This window comes from Macaca mulatta, chromosome 3, assembly GCF_049350105.2.
Source record: "Macaca mulatta isolate MMU2019108-1 chromosome 3, T2T-MMU8v2.0, whole genome shotgun sequence".
In the NCBI taxonomy this organism is placed as follows: domain Eukaryota; kingdom Metazoa; phylum Chordata; class Mammalia; order Primates; family Cercopithecidae; genus Macaca; species Macaca mulatta.
In genome coordinates, this window is record NC_133408.1 from 182,190,956 (window position 1) to 182,212,429 (window position 21,474).

Below are 21,474 nucleotides of genomic sequence, written 5' to 3' on the forward strand. Positions count from 1 at the left end.
CTCCAAAATATCTGGTCAGGCAGACGGGAAAAAACGAGTCCCTTAAATGTGAACAAAATCTGGGCCATGATGCTATGTATTGGTATAAGCAGGACTCTAAGAAATTGCTGAAGATAATGTTTATCTACAATAATAAGGAGCCCATTTTAAATGAAACAGTTCCAAATCGCTTCTCACCTAAGTCTCCAGACAAAGCTCATTTAAATCTTCACATCAAGTCCCTGGAGCTTGGTGACTCTGCTGTATATTTCTGTGCCAGCAGCCAAGACACAGCCCTGCAGAGTCACCACATCCCTGTGCACAAACCTCCCGGATCAGCCAGGAAGCTGTGGGCCAGTGTGTGCACCTGCACCCAAGGCTCCAGTCTCCACTCCCTGACGGCCTCTGATGGAGTCTCAGTCTATAGCACAGCCGGCTAGTGCACCTGATGTGGCAATTCTCCATTTGATGTACACAGAACTCTCCGAATTCTGTTTATCAGCTAAAGCAGGGGTTCACAAAAAACTCAGCAAAGTATCAGGGCTCAGCTAACAAAACAGGAGCCTGTCCCATGCACTGAAGATCTTAACTGATGGGAGAAGCCATTTCTTATCTTTGTCGGCTGCACATATGGGTACATATTTTAGCTAACGTTACGATTACAAACGCAGTGTTGGTAAAAATGGTTGATGAGCATAAGCATAAAGGAAGGGGAAGGAAAGCATTTCTAAGATCAAGAGACAATTTGGATTATCAGTGAGTACTTTATTTAACAGAGAAATATTTGGAGAGGCATGAAATTCCATGGCAATAGGTAAACTGGAAAGTGTTGAGGAGAAGCCGGTGGAGGCAGCCTTGTGCCTTGTAGACTCCTTTTCTTCAAGAAGGATGACCAGCGAGAGTCTCTCCCAATTCTGATGAACGTCTTCTTGAACTCTCCTCAACAGCAAGTGATAGCTTGATGACAGGGGATATTGGGAGACATGCAAAGGACTTTGGAAACAAATCCCTAGGTAGTGGTGAGCCACTGGTCCTACTCCAAGTGAAACAACACGATGAAACTGATATTTTGGTACAGGAACACTGAAAGTAGTATGAATCAGAAAGGAGATAGATTTTGGGGTGGTCTGAAGGATTAGGAGACTTCTAAATATCCTCCATGAAAGAAAGGGTTTATGTAAAGCATTGCGGACGATATACACTTGAGGCTCTGGATTATGTTATCTCTTGGAAAGAGTGTTGGGTTTTATTCTGGGAGGGTTAAATGTAGGACTTGTTAGGGTCTATTTCAGCTTCACCCTCCCTCTTAGGGAGCCCCAGCACGTGGTCATCATTGCTAGTGCATGGCTTTCCCAGGGTCTTAGTGGGAATCACAGTGTATTCACCACATCACTCCACTGTAACTGGGTCTGAATGCCCTGGCTCTTCTGAAATCTCTGCCCTTGTCTTCAGCCTTCCAGAACTTGTTCTCTTCTCAGCCTTCGGGTCTGCCACCCTCTGCATACACAATTTAGGATCTGGCTCAGGAAAAAAAAGGGGGGGGCAGGTTTCTTACATATGATTTTTGGGTTCCTTTTTAGTACACTGTGTCCTAAATCCCAACTGTCTTGGAGTCAGTTATGTCCTAGCTTCAATCACATATAGTACTGCTATTTGGTACAGACATGTTAACTTGACTTTATTTCACGTTTACCATTCCACTCTTCTTTCTCACAACTCTGACTGTCCTGAGGTCATCCTCCTCTTCAGATCCATCCCGAATTCAGATGACTTAAACTCACCTATCACCCACCCTGTGCTTTGAGAAAGGTTTATGTTAGCTACTGACCTCAGGGCAGTCAAGCCTTTCATTGTCATTGTTATTCAAGGTAGGTTGAATTCCATTAAAAAAAAAAAAATCCTTGAAATTTGGTTCACTTATTGAGAGCCACACAATGCAATCAAATTTTTTTTTAATTCAATTTTTTTTTCTTTTTTGGTGGAAGGGCCAAGAATTGTTTCCTTGCTGAAGCAGACTCCTATCATAATAACTTTAATAGTAACGTTAGCCTTTAAATCAGGTTGATGTTAGGTTCTCATCTAAGAATGAAATAAATCCAACCATAGCAGGTCGAAGGTCTCTCATATGTGGAACCTGTTCAGGAGGAGACGATTCAACCACTTTTCTTAAATTCTGATGTACATGCCTTTACGTTCTTTGCTTTAAGGGCCACATAAAAATAATCCAAAACAATTTACACATGAGAATATTAGCAATCTAATACTTTCCTCCTGGCCCAGCACATCTCCAAGTTTAAAAATCTCTAAATTATCAACCCATAGTTTCATCACGGTAATGCCTTTCTACCCCCAACATAGATTTTTATGTAACTGATTTATAACTGCAACCCTAACCCTACAATCAAATTGTCATTACACTATAGTAACAAATACGGGCCGGGCGCGGTGGCTCAAGCCTGTAATCCCAGCACTTTGGGAGGCCGAGGCGGGCGGATCACAAGGTCAGGAGATCGAGACCACAGTGAAACCCCGTCTCTACTAAAAATACAAAAAATTAGCCGGGCGCGGTGGCGGGCGCCTGTAGTCCCAGCTACTCAGGAGGCTGAGGCAGGAGAATGGCAGGAACCCAGGAGGCGGAGCTTGCAGTGAGCCGAGATCGCGCCACTGCACTCCAGCCTGGGCAACAGCATGAGACTCCGTCTCAAAAAAAAAAAAAAAAAAAAAAAAAAAACAAAAAAAAACAAAAAACAAAAAAAAACAAATACGTACTATAACAGTAGATGGTTAAAATCACTTAGGGATTATGAATCATTTCATTTTTGTGTTTATTTGTACTTACCTTTTGTGTTTATTTATTATGTCAGCTTCAAGCTGATTCCCCTTTCCCGTGCTCCCCACACCTTGCATTGTTCCTTTTCAGCATCCTTTGTAGGTTAGCCGTAAGCCCAGCCAAGTCCCATGCCCTCCACTTCAGGGACAGAGGGTAGCTCATCCCTGTCATGTCCTGCAGCTCCCTCCCCAGTGCCTGGTTGCTGGTTGGCATCACAGTCATACCCTTGAATGATGGGCGCTGGTCCACACTGCATCTGTGGTCATGCAGTCATCCTCCCTCCACAGAACTGGGCAAAAAGGGCTCTACTGTGCTTAGACATTGAGGGAAGGGACGTTTTGAGTGGAGCTGTCATGTGTGATCCCAGAGGGGAGAAGGAGATTCCTTGAATGGGAGTGGTCTGTCCTTGAGAGGAATCCTGAAAGACAGGGGGACAGAGATAGAGGGAGGATCCACATAATGAGGAAGCAGCTGAGAGCAAAGAGCCCCTGCCAGAGGAATATCCTTGGGGGGTAAAAAGCTGGCTCTGTCCTTTCTGCCCAGCCCATTCATCCCAGCCCAGACTATTCAAATCTACCTTCTATCAGGACCCAGAAAGGATGTAAAACCTCCAGGAATAAACATCCCCTGGGTCTGAGGAAACTGTCAGGAGCAGTGACATCACAGGAAAAACCACCAACCAGGGCCAAGGAGACCAGAGCCCAGCCCCTCACCCAGAGGACCCCAGTCAGAGGCCCCATCTCAGACCCGAGGCTAGCATGGGCTGCAGGCTGCTCTGCTGTGCGGTTCTCTGTCTCCTGGGAGCAGGTGAGTTGGCTTCAAATCAGCTGTCCTCGACCTCCAAGCTTTTTCCTTGTGATCCCCCCGCCCCCAGCAACAACCCTCCTCCTGGGCTCTGCCTAAATTTTGTCCCTTCCCCCCCCACAGTCCCCATGGAAACTGGAGTTACGCAGACACCAAGACACCTGGTCATGGGAATGACAAATAAGAAGTCTTTGAAATGTGAACAACATCTGGGGCACAATGCTATGTACTGGTACAAGCAGAAAGCTAAGAAGCCACCGGAGCTCATGTTTATCTACAACTTTAAAGAACGGGCTGAAAACAACAGCGTGCCCAGTCGCTTCGTACCTGAATGCCCAGACAGCTCTCACTTACACCTTCACCTACACGCCCTGCAGCCAGAAGACTCAGCCCTGTATCTCTGCGCCAGCAGCCAAGACACAGCCTTGCAGAGTCATCGCTTTCCTGTGCAGAAACCTTCGGGGCCTGCCGGGAAGCTGTGGGGGCCACGGAGGGCTCGGGTGAGCATTTCCTGCAAGAGCCCCGACAGAAGCTTCAGAACATCACAGCACCTGCTAATTCATCCATGCGGCAACTTTACATCCCGTGCTCATATTTAGAGTGTGGGTTTTCTTTAGCGTGTGACTCTGCTCTGTCAACTGATTTGAAAACGATAAACACATTCAGATCTAGTCTTTTTAAAATCCCTTTTTAAATTGTAAAATAAAGCAAGCATGCTATAAGGGGATTGTTTAGTTTAAGATTTTATAAGACCCTCTAAACAACCACCTGCGTCACCGCAGTCATACCCTGCAATGGGCCACACAGTGTCCTGTGAGGAGCCAAGCTCTTCTGACACTTTATGTCTGGTGGTCTCCAAGCCTCTCTTTCTCAGGAACCAAGGGGTCCCTTCTGTCATAAGTTGCTGACACCCAAGGTCAAGCAGCACTGGGTTTGGGGGAATCATAGAGGTAACTTCCAGGCAAGGGTCCCAGGGCAGGAGGCAGCTGGAGAGCACAGTAGATAACCCAGGTTTTGGGGAAAGGATTTGAGAAATATGTCAAACCAGTTCTGTTATTCTATCTTCCATCTTGTCTATTCTCTAATTTTCTTATTTAAACTCAAACCTACAGCATAAATTCCAGCCCTGATCAAAGCTCCACATCCGCACAGACACCTTCTCTGAATCCTGCAGGAAGCAAACTTGCCTCTGTCCACTCCCATCCATTCAGATCCCGTGGACCATGGTCTGGAAGCTTCCTCACTCATCTACTCTCCTTCTCTTGACCTGAAGTGTCCTTGGTTTAAGATCACAACTCCTCACTGGATTTCCTCTCCACACTGACACTGGAAGCGGTGTTTTCTCCTTCTGGTCTCTTTATTCCCAGCATGTTAAATCATCAGGCTCAGAGTTCAGTGTCTCTGGATTGTAGCTTTACATTGGCCTTTAGGGAGGAGAGTGGGTCCTGGCCGTTCTCTTCGTGTCTTAGCTTGCCTAGGTCTCCTGAATTCTGTGTTTCTTGGGGGCTCCTCAACTGCACTATTTCACACAGGGTCTGCAGGACTGCACCGCAGGGAAACACAGAGGTCAAGCCTGGGGGCATCCATGCACTCCCAGGATACACAGAGGCCGAGCCTGGGGGAATCCGTGCACCCCCAGAAAACACAGAGGCCGAGCCTGGAGACATCCGTGTCCAGTGTGCCACTAAGGCTCCCACTCCTCCAGTGCAGGATCCTGAGTCTGTGGCTGCAGCCGGCACTGTGACCTCACAAGATCTCCCCATTTGCATGGCTAATGACCAGAGCTTCAGCTGGGAGTGGCCTCAGCCCTGCCCAATTCTGCCGTGAAGAGACAGCACGCTTCTATGTAGGGTGATCTTTGGTCTCTTTGGAGCACGTGAGTCCTAAGAGTGCTTGGGAAATTCTTATCCTGTTTACCTAAGGCCAGTTCCAAAGTTATGTTTCATTCCATTTCAGGCCCCTGTTTACTCCACAGGATACATGGAACCTGGAGTCAGCTAAACCCCTAGCCAGTATGTCACAGATGAGACAGAGCGTGGCTTGGAGGACCCACTTTCTGATTCATAGATGGCTCCTTCTCACTCTATCCTCACATGGTGGGAGGGCCAGCTAGTGCTCTGGTGTCTCTTTGCAAGGGCACTAACCCGTTAGGCCTTCATGACCTCATTCCCTCTTAAAGGCTTTACCTCCTAATCTCATCACATCAGGGCTTAGAATTTCAACATATGAATTTCAAGGGACACAAGCACTCAGATGATAGAAATTATCTTTCTTTTGGTATTCTTGGTGTCCCGATGGTATCAGTTACTCTAATATGATTTCTAAAATGAAAGTGTAAATAAGATTGTCTCCATGCAAGGAGGGAGTCAGACAAGGTAAGATTTAAACCATTTCTACCATCCTGTTTTCTCATTGCAGTCTTGGGCTCACCACTCATATTCTTTATACTCCTGTGTGAAATAGCTTCAGTCTTCCTGAAAGATTATCATCGTTATTCGTTAGTTTCTGATATTGATGCTTCTTTCTTGTCTCATCGGGTTCATCTAGAGAAGGAGCCAGGAGACGATGCTAGTTTGCAACTTTAGGAGAAGTCAGATCCATGCTCTCATCTTTCAGTCATTTTTATACTATTATCTCGGCCTGCTCTTATGTGAAATATAATAGTTGTTTATCATGGGATATGAGGCATCTCTGAAGTAATCTATATATTCTGTTTTGTTTCTTTTTCTAGGTAAGGATTGGCCAGCAATCTGGCAATTTTATCTAATTGAACTCAAACATTTCTAGGTATTCATTTTACAGTAGAATAATTCACTGTTCCTTAATGTGACTGGCAGGGTGCGTGGGGACCTGCAGAGACGATGACATCACAGCAGTCACATCACAGGCTGACATCCAATCAGAGATGCGATGCCCAAAACCAGTACCCCTGGCAGGGTGACTCCTGCCCAGCTCTGTCCCACCCGGCCATGGGCTTCAGGTGCCTCTGATGGGAAGGCCTTTGTCTCCTGGGACCCGGTGAGTCCTTGGCACACGTGGGATGTCTCTGAAGCAAGCCTCATCCAAGGCACCCTCAGGCTCCCTCCGGTGTTCTTGCCCCAGCCTCTGTCCCCTTCCCTCACAGGCCCAGTGGATTCGGATGTGCAGAACAGAGAGCAGTGGACCTCGGGAGGCCCGCAAGGGGAGGACATAGGACAGTGACATCATAGGATGCCCCTGCCACCAGGAAAAGCGAGGCTGAGAACTCAGCTCTTCCCCAGGAGGACCAAGCCCTGAGCACAGACACGGTGCTGCCTGCCCCTTGGTGCCACGGACTCCATGCTGCTCTGCTGGGCACTGCTTTGTCTCCTGGGAGCAGGTGAGTCCTTGCAGAGAGGGGAGAGCACCCCCATCCTGAGCCCGCCCTCACCCCTGTGTCTTCCACTTTACCTTGGGGAGGTACCACCACACTGTCTCCCGTGCTCATCCTCCATCTGCTTTTCCCACAGGCCCAGTAGAGGCTGGAGTCACCCAAACTCCAAGATCTCTGATCAAAACAAGAGGACAGCAAGTGACACTGAGCTGCTCCCCTGTCTCTGGGCATAACAGTGTGTCCTGGTACCAACAAGCTCCAGGTCAGGGCCTCCAGTAATTGTTAAAATATCATAATGGGTTACAGAGAGTAAAAGGAAACTTCCCTGATCGTTTCTCAGGGCACCAGTTCCCTGACTATCACTCTGAGCTGAACATGATCACCTTGGAGCTGGCAGACTTGGCCCTGTATCTCTGTGCCAGAAGTTTGGGACAGCCCTGCAGAGCCAACCGCATCCTGTGCACAAACCTGCCTGCCCCAGTGTGGAGCAACCTCAGCCCTGACATATCTGTGAGAACTTGGGGACTGCAGGGAGAAAGAAAAACTAATTTCATGATGCTGGATCCAGCAACCTCGGGCTTTTCTGCCATTCGGGGCTGAAGGAAATAAGGCCAGGCAGCTCTGCTCAGAAGATGCTGCTGCTCCAGTAGGTTCACTGCAGAATCGCCTTCTCTGCTTGATACTGTAAGCTACAGGGGTAGAGGACATGTTCATCATGTAACAGCTGGTGCTCTCTTTTTAAGGGCAGGAAATTTCATTTTGGAGTCAAGATTGTTGATAATAGCATAGTGTTGGAGGTAAAATCACAGGTATTTGCTTTGTATAATTTAGGGTGAAGAAATTGAGATTTGGGAAAGTGGAGGAGAGAGAATATGATTAAAGATTTTGAAAATAGAGATAAGGCAGAAGGTGATAAGAAGTGGTGTTCTGTGCACCATGAGCTCTCTTCTCACCCTTCCCCAAATTTTCAATATCTAGAGAACATAAAGGAAGAACTCACAGCAATTGGCGTCACTGGTGGCCGGTCCCAGTTGGGGATATCACCAAAGAGCCGCTTGCCTGGCGTGAGAGTCCTGGAGTTGGTTCTGATGTCTTCCCTATGGTCTTCTGGCCTGAATCTGAACTCTTCAGGACACACTCAAGTACCTTCCAAAACACAGACGAGGTCATTTTATCCCTGACGGTAAACAGGTAAAGGCTCTCCAGTTTTCCTCAAATAAATTCTACTTCCCTGGGATGCCTTTCTAATGCTCATCACCTAGATCCAATTACCTTCTGTGACCAAACAGCTCTTTCAACATTTCCTAAAACTCAGCAGCCTTTATATGCTCTGCGTTTGTCCTCACTATTTCCATGGCCTGGACGGACCTTTGTTCTCCTAAGACATTACCAGGTACTGATCATCTGTGAAGAACAGGCTCACACCTGCCTCCCCCTTCACGTCCTACTGTGACATTCCCTGGGACTGTACTGTATCACTCCCTTTCCTTTATTTTCATGGGAAAAGCCAAGTATATAATTGATCTTATTTGATGTTAGTAAAGTAAGTTAATCCTACTTATACAGAGTCCTGGAGTATGATTAATCACTGTCTTCCTTTCACAAAGGATTCTTCTTACCTGAAATATCATGGAGAGTGATTATGAATAGCCTCAGGATTTCGTGCAACCTCTGCAATATTCTGAGCAATTGTGTCGTTCTAGTTTGGATTGATGAGCAGTGCTGTGAAGTACCATAACTGTGTCTAACGCTGCAATTTGCAAATGTTCTTTTGGAGCAAAGAAAATCACGTTATAGTAATATTTATCCAGTCTCATGATCCTGCAGAAATATTCCTTGTCATAACCACACTTCCTCAACCACATCTTTAGAGATTTGATGAGGCTGTTAACATCATCAAAGATGCTCTTCAGAAATCAGCCTAAAACACTGAAAGGAAAGTCAGCTGAGCTTAGTCATGGAATGTTATCATCTCTGGCAAGTAAAAGATATTGTGTGTGGCCGGACTCTGTGGCTCACACCTGTAATCCCAGCACTTTGGGAGGCTGAGGCAGGTGGATCATGAGGTCAGGAGTTCAAGACCAGTCTGGCCAACATAGTGAAATCCTGTCTCTACTAAAAATACAAACAGTTAGACGGTGTGGTGGTGTGTGCCTGTAATCCCAGCTATTTGGGAGGCTGAGGCAGGAGAATCTCGTGAACCCGGGGGGCGGAGGTTGCCGTGAGCCGAGATCTCGCCATTGCACTCCAGCCTGGGCGACAGCGTGAGACTCCATCTCAAGAAAAAAATAAAAGATATAGTGTGTGTGAATGTGTGTGTGCATGTGCGTGTGTGTGTGTGTGTACATGTATGTGTATGCATGTGTGTTCTTGTGGAAACTCATTCACATGGACATAGTTTCTCTGGGTCGCATTACTGAGAGGTGCTGGGTCACTGGTGGAGCTCATAGACACTTCTGTGGAGTGACAGGTAATGTCACAGCCAGTTGAATCTGCCGAGGTTACAGCTGAAAGGGTTGTTTATTTCAAGATTTTGTAAGTTCAGAAATACATTTATAAAAATCTAATTTTCCTTCTAAAATACACTATGTAAAATTTGCTAATAATTTATTTAAATACAAAATATGAAAACGTGGGTCTGATTAATCAAAAGGAACGATTGAATACAGTTTCCAGGTTAGGTCTATTTGATATCTTCACACTGTTTAAATCTGTGGCCTGTATTTTTCAGGCTTCTCTCATCCCTCCTAGCATACTAATTGCAGTACTGTAACATTGTTTATTTTGCAATCAAAATGTTGGTTAATGCATACTTTTGCCTCCACTAGCTAAAGGTGGACTTTAAGGTCAACTCTAGATTGGCCCTTCTGGGGAAGTGTAGAGAGGGGTGTGTGAGAGGGTGGGGATTGCAGGAGTGAGAGCAGGGCATCTCTGTTCCTTCTTTGGACAATCTTGAGCTCATTAGGCCAAATGTGAATCCATGAGACTGCGGATTTTTGGCCACTTGGTGGCGCTGTGGCTCCACAGTGCTGTAAGAAACCCTGGGTAGGGCTGGAGGACCGCCAGGGGAAGGCTGAAGGGGATGCCTGGCTGCCTGATGGCATCAGTGGCCCTTTGGGATTCCCTGAGTAGGGCCTGGACATGTGGAGTTAAGCACAGACTCCTCACTGCCAAGGAAGGGCAGGGGTGCTAGAGTCTTCAGTTTGCACCAAGGAGGGAGTGTCTCTGCCTCTGCATGGGGAGTGGAGGATGAAGGGGCTGGGATGGCAAGGACTGGGAATGAGTGTCTGGCCTGGGACAGGGAGGACAGAGGAAGTCCAGGTGTGATGCAGGCATGTGGGGACTGTGTTCCACCAGCCCCACCTTTAGTTTCAGGGCTGTGTAGGACAGGAAGATCTCCTGGAGTAGCAAAGCCTGGGCCCTGCCAATGGTAGCAGCATGTAGGGGTGGCCTGCAGAGAGAGTAACTGGGAAAGGCCAGTTCCCCAAGGAACTTTCCTGCCCCATTCAGGAAGTAACTGTGAGGCACGTGCTTCCAGCCAGAGAGGCTCAGGCCCTGCCAAGCTTACAGGGTTTTCTTTCCCAGACATTCCCTGCTGCTTCTATATGTGATCTGCTTTAAAGCTCACTGAAATCACAAGTCTTTATTATTTTGCCTGTTTTTGTATCTGAGGGAAGGCAGCTGCCCCTGGTCTCATATTTAATAACTGGCTGTCGTGTGTTCTCCAACACCTTTCCACCCTCCCCTACTCTGTACATCTGCCCCTCACCTGGCTTCCTTCTTTCGGGTCCCGTTAGCAGGAGGGGAAGGTCATGCCTCCTATGTGACCATTATAACCTCTTCTTTGACAAGTCCAAGAAACATATGACTCCCAGGCCAAGCATATCCATTCATCCTTCATGGCAGCAAAAAGAAAGATAAAATTTTCTACACTGTAGACTTTCTGTAACTAATGCAATCTACCTTGAGGAAAAGTAACATGAATAATTGTTATTCATTAGTTAGTTTATTTTATATCTTTTCTTCAATGAAGTTTTTGAGGCCCTTTCTTTGTATATTTTATGGCATAAGATAAAACATGACAAAAATTGTTTAACAAAAAATATTTCATTTTAGAGTATTAAGGCTTAAATTTATTTTGTTTTATTTTAGTTTTACTTATTCAAAGTACTTTACTTGGTTTCTGAATTATACAAATTTCCCTTTCTTTCTCTTTCTCTCTTTAGCTACCTCCCCCATTTTTTGCCAGCGTTTTAATTTAATGTAGTAGGAACATGGAACATGAGATCCTTATGTTAAATAGATTTTTAAGTGTACAACACAGTATTGTAATCTACAAGTGCAAGGTTGTACAGAAGCTCTCTAGATCTTACTCATCTTGCTGACTGAATTTTTATACCTGCTGACAGCAACTCCCCATTTTCTCCACCCCCAGCCCTTGGATATCACCACTTTTATCTTTGCTTTCATGAGTTTGGCTTTTAGGTAGCCTACTAGAAGCAGAATCATGCAGTATTTGTCTTTCCGTGCCAGGCTTACTCACTTAGCACAGTGTCCTGCAGCTTTATCCATGCTATCACGAATGGCTGGATTTTCTTCTTTTTAATGCTTAATAATATTCCATTGTATGAATATACCATATTTATGGTCTTTCACTGTTTCTACAAAACCATCTGTCACATGAGTGGCACAGTCATCTGCAGAACCGAAAGCATGGATTACATTAATGCACATTCACACTTCAATTCTACTCCATGGACAAGACTTAGAAAAAAATAATGATTCCACCATTTACTGTTATTTTACTATACACAGAATAGAAGTCCTTCTTTTGAGAAGTTTCAGTTATTTAGAAATTCAAGTGTCAGAAGGAAACCCTAAGACACAAATGCTTTTCTCATGGTACACGTAAGACAACTGGCCCATTGGTTAAGTAACTTGACCAAATTAAATAGCTATTAGGATGTAGTACTGATACTCCATCCCTGCCCAGTCTAAGTTCAGTGTTTATAGCTCTATGCTATAAAATATTTCATAAAGCTGCCAACCTACAATAAATTGGAATGTTTTCCCCTACACCCCTTTTAGACCTGCTGACTCTAATAGCATCGTAGTCGGAGATCAGTTTACCCTGGAGACAGTGGTGTAGGGAAAGTGGTCTGAAGAGGCACCATGACTCCCAGCCGTGACTTCCACTCTAACACCAGCTCATCAAGATCTGAGGCCAGTTCTTAATGGGTTAAGTTTAGCTTTAACATTTTTTTTAAAATCTACAAAATGAGACTAACACTCTCCATCAGCAGAGATCTATATAACCTTTAATGGCATAAAGTATCTAGCGTATAGTAGAAGCCTAGATATCTTGGTTTCCTTTGCTGGTCTCAGACAACCTCTTCCACTATGCCAATGTGCAAAGACAGATATGGACACATTCTGCAAAGAAATCTTAGGTTGAGGACTCAGAAGTCACAGAAATGGAAATATATATGCTTGATAATTCATTTGATAAAATTAACTAGAGGATGTAGCATACATATCTCCTCAGACATTCAAAAATCAACATTTTTGATATATAAATTATATGAAGTAAACACGACACCTTTTAAATGAACAGATCAGTGATTTTTGAGCAACATATATCGATGTATGCAACCCCGCCTCTATGAAGATGTATCTGCCTCACCACGAAAGTCCCTCACTCCCCTCTGCAATGCTTCTCTCTGTCCCAACGACCAATGAGGTGACCTCTATCACTGGAGAGTCATTTTGTTCGCAAATATTTTTAATGCAAATGTCAAACCTCATCTGATTAATCCCCTTGAATACACAGCTAAGTAATCAAGGCAGGGAGGAGTTCCTGGGAGGTTTTCTGGTTTTAGAAGGGGTTGAAGCCATGTGAGCTACCTGACCCATGGTAGGGACAATTCTATCTGGAGATGGATGTTGTGCCGAAATAACCTCAAAAGGTTTTTTCAGCTGGTAGAAGCTGATTCTACAAAATTTATTCATTTTCATTCATTTATTTTCTCATCAGCTCATTCAATCAAACACATTTATGTCATGTTTTGACAAAAGTTAATCATTTTTAAGGAAATTATTTTGAGTTCCCATCAGACACACATGCAGCTGGGCTTCGTGTTCACACAGTGAGCATGCTGGGGTCAAGCAAACCAACATCACAGCGACTTCATTGACAGATGATGTCTTATTAGGAGAAGGGTTCTCTTTGACTTGACGCCAAGTGTCCAACCCGTAAAACCTGAGCCTTGAGCTAAAATCGATCTTCCTGTTCTGGCCCTGCCCTGGGCACCAGGCCACTGTGCTGTGTGTTTTTCTGTCTCCTGAACCACAGTCCTGGACACAGATATGGAACCTATTCATGGGCTTGTTTGATTCCAGCTGTGACTTTCAGTACCAGGTGGTCCTTTGCTGTGACTTTAATTTCTGTTTTCTTTATTCTTAAGTTCCGTAGATGCTGAGTGACCCAGACCCTGGTTGTGCTCTCGTGCTGAAAGGAAACAAGCACATGGGGAGGTAAGCAGAATATGAAACAAAATAATGTATTTACAACCAGTGGCAAAACTTACTGGCAGGTCCTTTGTCCAAACACTGTTGAGAATTTGAAGATCATGACAGCAGAGTTTAAAACTAAGTGCAGGGTCCTTCCAAATGTGGGGCTCTGTGCACCAAAGGTACAGTTTTGGAGCTCCTTTTTTTAAACAAAAACACTCCATGTTCATGGCTGCAGGCCATGAGAGAGTATTTTTCTTTTTACATTTTAATTTAATTTTTATTTTTCCATATGTTATTGGGGTACAGGTGGCATTTGGTTACATGAGTAAGTTCTTGAGTGATGATTTGCAAGATTTTGGTGTACCCACCACCCGAGCAGCATACACTGCACCATATTGTGTCTTTTATCCCTCACCCCCTCCCGCTCTTCCCCCTGAAGTCCCCAAAGTCCATTGTGTCATTCTTATGCCTTTGTGTCCTCATAGTTTTGCTCCCAGATATCAGTGAGAACACGCGATGTTTGGTTTTACATTTCTGAGTTACTTCACTGATAGTCTCCCATCTCATCCAGGTAGGTCACTCCAAATGCTGTTAATTCATTCCTTTTTATGGCTGCAGAGAATTTAATTTTATATATATATATATATATCTTTTTTATATTATATATATTTTATATTATATATGTCACAGTTTCTTTATCCACTCGTTGATTGATGGGCATTTGGGCTGGTTCCTTTTTATTTATTACTAAATTAATGGCAAGTACATTCTTCCTTACCTTAAAGTCTTTCCCTGTCCCCCCAAGTACCTTATACATCAGGACACATTTGTGCCCGTAGATCATGGGCAGTGCTGGGCAGCCACCATCGTCCACACAGAGAGGGCAGTCAGCAGTGTGAGGTGGCTCTGTCTGCTGCAGTCTAACCCCAGGCACAGAAACAAGAGCCCTGGGTTAAGCTGAGGCTGCTCAGCTGGGTTTGTCAGGAGTCCCATCTGTCAGTGAATTGACAAGAAACAGAACAAAATGACTCCTCCAATGTTGATGAGCCTGCCCCTAGGATTTGGAAACTCGCTAACAGAGAAAACCCATATAGACAAAGGATTTTAAACAGGATTAAGGTCAATTAAGCAAATTAGAAAAGGATACTTGAAGGAGTATTTGGGACACAGGAGTCAAAAACACCAGGAAGACATGAGGAGGTGTTCTAAGATTCTAGACTATAGCAATACTTAGATAACCAATATCAGTGTATTAATGAGTTATTATTATGATTGTTATGATTTTGAGATGGAGTCTCACTCTGTCATCCAGGCTGGAGTGCAGTGGCATGATCTCAGCTCACTGCAACCACTGCCTCCCTGGTTCAAGTGATTGGTGTCTCAGACTCCTGAGTAGCTGTGAGTACAGGTGACGTCAGGATGCCTGGATAATTTCTGTATTTTAGTACGGATGGGATTTCGCCCTGTTGGTCTCCAACTCCTGACCTCAAGTGATCTGCTCTCTTCAGCCTCCCAAAGGGCTAGGATCACAGGCGTGGGCCACTGTGCACAGCCAAGTAATTATACCATCATGGGAATATAAAATATACTTTGAGTTACAAACTAATTACCAAAAGATCTAAAAAAAAAAAATGGTACACTTGCACCAATTCAGACAAAGGCATTCTTCCCATCCAAACTCTTCACTGGTGAATTTATCTTGAATTTGACCATCTGGGGAAGGGGCGTGGCCACTCCTGACAGGAAGGCTCTGGGGCCCAGGCAGGGAGAATGAGGTCTCAGAATGATGCCCTTGAGAGCCCTGTTCCCCTTTCATCAATGCACAGACCCAGAAGACCCCTCCGTCCTGCAGCCCGTGCCATGAGCATCAGGCTCCTGTGCTGTGCGGCCTTTTCTCTCCTGTGGCCAGGTGAGTCCTGGGCAGGGCCCCTTGCATGGATTTCAAGGCCCAGCGCCTTCCCACTGGGGCTGCAGCATCAGTTTTGTTCTTCTCTACAGGTCTAGTGAATGCTGGTGTCACTCAGACCCCAAAATTCCAGGTCCTGAAGACAGGACAGAACATGACACTGAAGTGTGCCCAGGATATGAACCATGACCGCATGTACTGGTATCGACAAGACCCAGGCATGGGGCTGAGGCTGATTCATTACTCAGCTGGTGAAGGTAGCACTGAGAAAGGAGAAGTCCCCAATGGCTACAATGCCTCCAGATTAAACAAAAAGGATTTCCTGCTCAGGTTGGAGTCGGCTGCTCCCTCCCAGACATCTATGTACTTCTGTGCCAGCAGTGAAGCCACAGTGCTGCACGGCCGTCTCCTCTCTGCACATAAAGGCAGGGGAGGCTCTGCCCTCCTCCCCACCCCAGACTCAGCAATGCCCTTGGTCCTAGCACCAGAAACTTTGGAGCCTCAGTGGGCCTGGGCAATGCCAGTCTTGGTCTGTGCCAGGTGCCTCCGCAGTCGGTCTTGGCCCGGCCTGGACTGGACTGGTCCCAGCGCCTCAGATGTCTTCTTTGTCCCCCTCTGGTCTTTCCTCTGAGCTGTCCTTTCGGGCTGGGACCAGAGGTTTCCCAGCTCTGACTTTCCTAGTCATTCACCTGAGTCTGAGGCCTCGTAGGTGAAACAGGATTTGTATTTCAGATCCATCTAGACTCCCATCTCTACCTGCGTGCCAGATGCTTTCCTCTCTATGATTTTTCCTCATATTGAACCCTAAAGTCGTCTTAGCCACAGCCTGCATTTCCTATATTCACAGTCGCCCTCCAATACCTTGCTGGGTTTCTCCTCCCCGACCTCCCTGCCCTTCTCTACTCTTGCCATGTTGAGAGACTCCAAAGTCCACTTCCTGTGCCCTGGGCTGGAGACTTCCTTTCTGTAGTGGTCAACACCTACCTGTGCTTCAGATCTCAGCATGATCAGCCCTGGTGATAATCACCACTATGTTTCCCTCAGCTTCCAGCTGAGGTCAGTTTCCCTTTAATAATCTCTCATGCTATCATGTGTCTGTTAGTCAGTAGAATTTAGCACAATTGGAATCTTCCAGATACTTTAAACCCCATGAAGGCCAAGGCTATGTCTGCTTTATATCCCAACAGCAGTGCCTGGCACAGGGGGAGACCCATTTCAAAGAGAATGGATGAGTCAATGACGCAGTGAATGATGGGTGGATGGATCAACGAATAACAGGAGCACCCTAGATCCATTTTACCCTGGCAGAGATCTGGCATTAACTACAAGAAATCTTACCCGTTTGATTGCTGGGCTAGGGTAGGTCCCTGAAATTAATGGGGAGTCGCTATCATGGGTAAGATTCCTCCTGTGTCTGCAGCACCAGACCTCCTCCAGGTCTCTATGCTCTCCTTCGGACTCTTTCCCCACAACAACTCTAGACAGATCAGAGATCCATTTCCAGAAACTCATGCACACAGGTTTGTGATTTTGGAACCACTTCTGGTACCAAAAACTCCATTACGTTTACATCAATAAAACAGAGCCACTAAGAGTACTATGGAGAGGAGGATGTATGACAGGAGTTAGACCTTATGTAAATGTAGGGGGAGCTGAGGAAGAGAAGGTCTGGAGGGGAGATCTAGCCAGCAGATTTAATTCATGATTAATGTGACCTCTTATTCTACTCAAAGGAGAGCATATGATTTCAAATAAAAAAATATTGATTTTCCTTTGTAAAAGTTGGACCTAAATAGTGAGCTACTTTTGTCCCGTAATTGTCTTAAGTTGGCTAATGGTGGAACAAATCCTTGATGCTAGGACTTTGGTTTCCTTGGAAGAACAGGAAAAACAAAAACAAACAACCACAACAACAAAAAAACAAAACCTCATGCATATACAGCCTTACAGGCTCTGTTTTTTGGAGGAAGCATAATAAAAAAGAAACAGAAAATCAGAATTCTCTTCTGGAACCTACATTGGGGCTGTCCTCAGAGCAGGCTGTGATGTAAGGAATCTAATCTACGGGGGTATTTCGCAGCTCAGAGTGCAGCAGACAGTTCCTGACCCCATACATTTGGGGGTGAGACCGGAGACAGTTGAAAAGCTATGGAGTCTTGACGTTCTGCACTCTCAACCCTGGCCTCTCCCTGAATTTCACAGATTAACATCAGACCAATTCACTCCCACTATTAAAAATATTAAAACAAAAACCGAGGAGGAACAGTGAGCAGAAGCAATAAACTATTAAAATGAACATCTTGAAGATTTAAAATTCTGCCATCATAAGATGTGAATGTTTGAAGAGCTACATTTAAATGAATACAAGAAGGAACTGAAATGAGGACACGAAAAAAGAGGCTGCCCCAAACCATCAAAAAACATTAAAGAAATAATCAAATAGAATGTCTAGAAACATTATGATTACTCCAGAAAACCAAATGGAAGCTAAACAGCAGATTCAATGCTTCTAAAGAGATTAGTAGCAATATCAAAGATGGATCTCAAGAAATCACCTAGAATGAAGCACAGAAAATTAAATGTAAAATATAAAAAAGTGAAGGAACAAGGAAAAAATTAAGTTTCTAGAATATCAGAAAGTATATAATGTTTTATTGAAATTTTTATTTTTTTCTTATATATAATTGAAGTTTCAGAAAGAGAAAATAGGGCAAATGGCCTGAGATGACTGTGTATATGATATTAGCTGAGAATGTTCCTGAGATGTTTGAGACCGAAATTCTTGTTCAAGAATTCAGATGAATTGCAAGACGAATAGGTAGGTCCTAGTGAAATTGCAGACCACAAATGACAAAGAGAAGATTTTAACAGCAGTCAAAAGGGAGAGATAAATATCTTTCAGTGGAATAGAATGAGAGAAATAGTTAAAGTCACGAAAGAGAATTAAAACTAACTGTTAAATCAGAATTGCAGTCCTCAGTTATTGAAGATTCAGATTGATTTAAAAAAAATCTATAGGACAGGAAAAGAAAATATGGAACACTAAAAAAATTCTGTGAGTTTGTCCCCAAGGTATCTTTTCTGAATTATAGTTAACGAGGGTGGGAAATGATCCCAGAAGAAAGGCATGAGGGCAGTTTATGAGGAAACCCATGTGATGGGGCAGTCCCGTTGGGCATGTGTGACTGGGGGAATGGAGGAGGCTGCGGCATGAATGGGGATGGCAGAGGGGACCCCGACTTGCAGGAAAGACAATGAGCTCACCCTTTGGTGCCTGGTGTTGGGGTTGCTGTTGGCACATCCTACAGAACGTGCCCAGCAGACAGAGGAGGGGCTGTGGGATGAGAAGGTGAACTCGGAGACGCAGCATGAAGCCTCTCGGTCCAGATAGTACAGGAGCCCAAAGCGATGTCCCATGCAAATAACGTTGTTTACAAGGAGCGTATAAATATTTAAAGTAATCATCCAAGTGTGTTCTAATATAAATCCTGTGTTCCTGAGGTCATGCAGATTGGGAGAGGAAGTGATGTCACTGTGAGAACTTCCGTGTAAGGACAGGGACGTCCCTCTTCCTCTGCTCCTGCTCACAATGACCCTGATCTGGTAAAGCTCCCATCCTGCCCTGACTCTGCCATGGGCACCAGGCTCCTCTGCTGGGCAGCCCTGTGCCTCCTGGGGGCAGGTGAGTACTCAGACACCAACCAGCCTCATTGTGTGTGTGGGTGTGTGTGTGTGCCGGGGGGTGTTTGTATGTGTGTGTGTGGAGGGGTGCGATTCGTGTGATGACTGAAATTGTTTCCCTTGTTCTGTTCCTAACTTGTGCCTCCACAGATCACACAGGTGCTGGAGTTTCCCAGTCCCCCAGGAACAAGGTCACAGAGGAGGGAAAGGATGTAGTGCTCAGGTGTGATCCAATTTCAGGTCATACCGCCCTTTATTGGTACCGACAGAGCCTGGGGAAGGGCCTGGAGTTTTTAATTTACTTCCAAGGCAACGATGCACCAGACAAATCAGGGCTGCCCAGTGGTCGGTTCTCTGCAGAGAGGACTGAGGGATCCGTCTCCACTCTGAAGATCCAGCGCACAGAGCAGGGGGACTCGGCCGTGTATCTCTGTGCCAGCAGCTTAGCCACAGCGTGGCACGGTCGCCTCCTTCCTGTTCACAAACCTCATCCTTCTCTCTCCTTGCAGCATCTAGAGACCCTTAACAGAGGCTTCTCTTTGCTCCCCGCTCCCCGCTCCCTGTGGGAAACAAGTAGATTTGGACCTCAGCTGTCCTTTGGGTAGAAAGAGACCACAGATTCACCCCTAAGACACAGTAACTGTAAATGTGGGTGGTGGAAGCAATCGTGGCCCACTGGACTCTAGGAGTCTTCAGAGCCAGCTCACCGCTCTAAGGCAAGCACTGGGTGTCTTAGCCTCGGCCTTCAGGGCTGGGACATGCAGTTTTCTTTGGGGCCTGGGAGGTTGCTGCCCGCATACAGAAGCTTTGGGCATGGGCAAGGAACAGGCCTGTTCCCCTGCATGCAGGGCATCTGGCATCTGCAAGGTCTGAAGCTTCATCCACAGGAACATTTTTTCTTCTGAAGCCTCTTCTATCCCTGTCACATTGGAAGTTTTCTGCAGTACCAGAGCAAAACAATCTTCGTGTTTGACTTCAACATCCTTGTGGCTTTTGTGACAATTACTTGATGAATACAGCCATGATAACAATAAGACTTCGTTTCTTCTGCCTAGTGTAAGCAATGAGTGTTCTTTATTTTGTGTTCATTTACCACTGCTCCTGTCTTGGGAGACTGAACCTTGTGTCCACTACTGCTCCAGTGTCAGCTTGGTTCCCTAGGAAATTGGGTTTCTAGAACCTGAATACTGACAAATAAGAATTGTACATATGTATACCATGTAACCTGCATTTTAAAATGTGTGTACATGGGCCTGTAATCCCAGCACTTTGGGAGGCCGAGGCAGGCAGATCACGAGGTTAGGAGATCGAGACCATCCTGGCTAACACGGTGAAACCCCGTCTCTACTAAAAATACAAAAAAATTAGCCGGGTGTGGAGGCGGGCACCTGTAGTCCCAGCTACTTGGGAGGCTGAGGCAGGAGAATGGAGTGAACCCAGGAGGAGGAGCTTGCAGCGAGCTGAGATGGCGCCACTGCGCTCCAGCCTGGGCGACAGAGCAAGACTCTGTCTCAAAAAAATAAAAAATAAAAAAGTATGTACATGGTGCAGCGACTAAATCTAGCTAATTAACATATGCAGTACCTCAATCCTTATCCTTTCCTGTGGTGAGAATACTTGAAATGTACTCTGTTAGCAATATTCCAGAATGCAATCCACTGTTACTAACTCTAGTCACTGTGTTCTACAATAGATCTTTTGAACTTCCTCCTCCTATTTGAGTGAAATTTTGTATCCTTTAACCAACATCTCCCCAGCACCCCAACTCCACCCCAGCCTCTGATGATTGTTGCTCTAGTCTTTTGATTTGAAATAATTTCCCTGAGGTCTTTAACTCAAGAAGATGGAGTTTTAAAAATAATAATGCTTATATTACTTTTGTTTTGTTTGTTATTTTACATATTGCAATATAGTTTTTTGCAAATATAAATAAGTATATTGTAATAAAAATTCTTCACCTCTCTTTGAGTGAAGCTACAGTTCACATATATGAAATTTCAAGATGTGGTTAGAGCTGACATGATTATGGATCATGGGTTTCTGGGAGTCCTCAGAGACAGCCCCATACACAAAGGTTAAGATAGAATACCCCAGACCCAGCCAGGACAGAGGTGCCCTGAGTCCTGCAGAGCTGGTTGGGGAATTATAGATCCTTAAATTCACTTATCAGAAATTGTGGTGGCTCAGATATGGTATCTGAATTTCTTTCTCTAGCAAATGATGATCGTTGACAGGGATTGTTCTGAACCCATTCTAATTGTTCCATCAACAGATCATTCCTTTTTTAGTTGCCCTGTGTGTCCTGGGAGTGCATAAGTCCCAGGCACAGATGGGAATTCCCTGACCTTAGGATGCTACTCCAAGGACTTCCTTGCTGGACCCTGTCTCCAACTTTTCCCACCTTTATCC

At 45.2% G+C, this 21,474-nt stretch overlaps 1 long non-coding RNA gene and 3 gene segments (V, D, J or C); 3 read left to right on the plus strand and 1 right to left on the minus strand.

Annotated features, from left to right (window-relative positions):
- Positions 1–723: 723 nt before the first annotated feature.
- LOC106997710 (uncharacterized) lies at positions 724–4,182 on the minus strand. The gene is made up of 3 exons (XR_001443908.3): positions 3,941–4,182; positions 2,819–3,227; positions 724–1,496 (listed from the first exon to the last, which is right to left on the minus strand). It is a non-coding gene; the product is annotated as an uncharacterized LOC106997710 (long non-coding RNA).
- On the plus strand, positions 3,227–8,522 carry LOC144339998 (T cell receptor beta variable 4-2-like). The segment is given in 3 exon segments: positions 3,227–3,616; positions 3,737–6,971; positions 7,102–8,522. Coding segments are annotated over 2 exon segments (525 nt in total).
- Positions 8,523–12,991: 4,469 nt separating this feature from the next.
- LOC106997702 (T cell receptor beta variable 6-1-like) lies at positions 12,992–17,310 on the plus strand. The segment is given in 3 exon segments: positions 12,992–13,499; positions 15,305–15,387; positions 15,477–17,310. Coding segments are annotated over 3 exon segments (684 nt in total).
- A 781-nt stretch (positions 17,311–18,091) lies between these two features.
- LOC106997705 (T cell receptor beta variable 7-2-like) lies at positions 18,092–20,926 on the plus strand. The segment is given in 3 exon segments: positions 18,092–19,066; positions 19,216–19,527; positions 20,179–20,926. Coding segments are annotated over 3 exon segments (432 nt in total).
- The last annotated feature ends 548 nt before the right edge of the window (positions 20,927–21,474 follow it).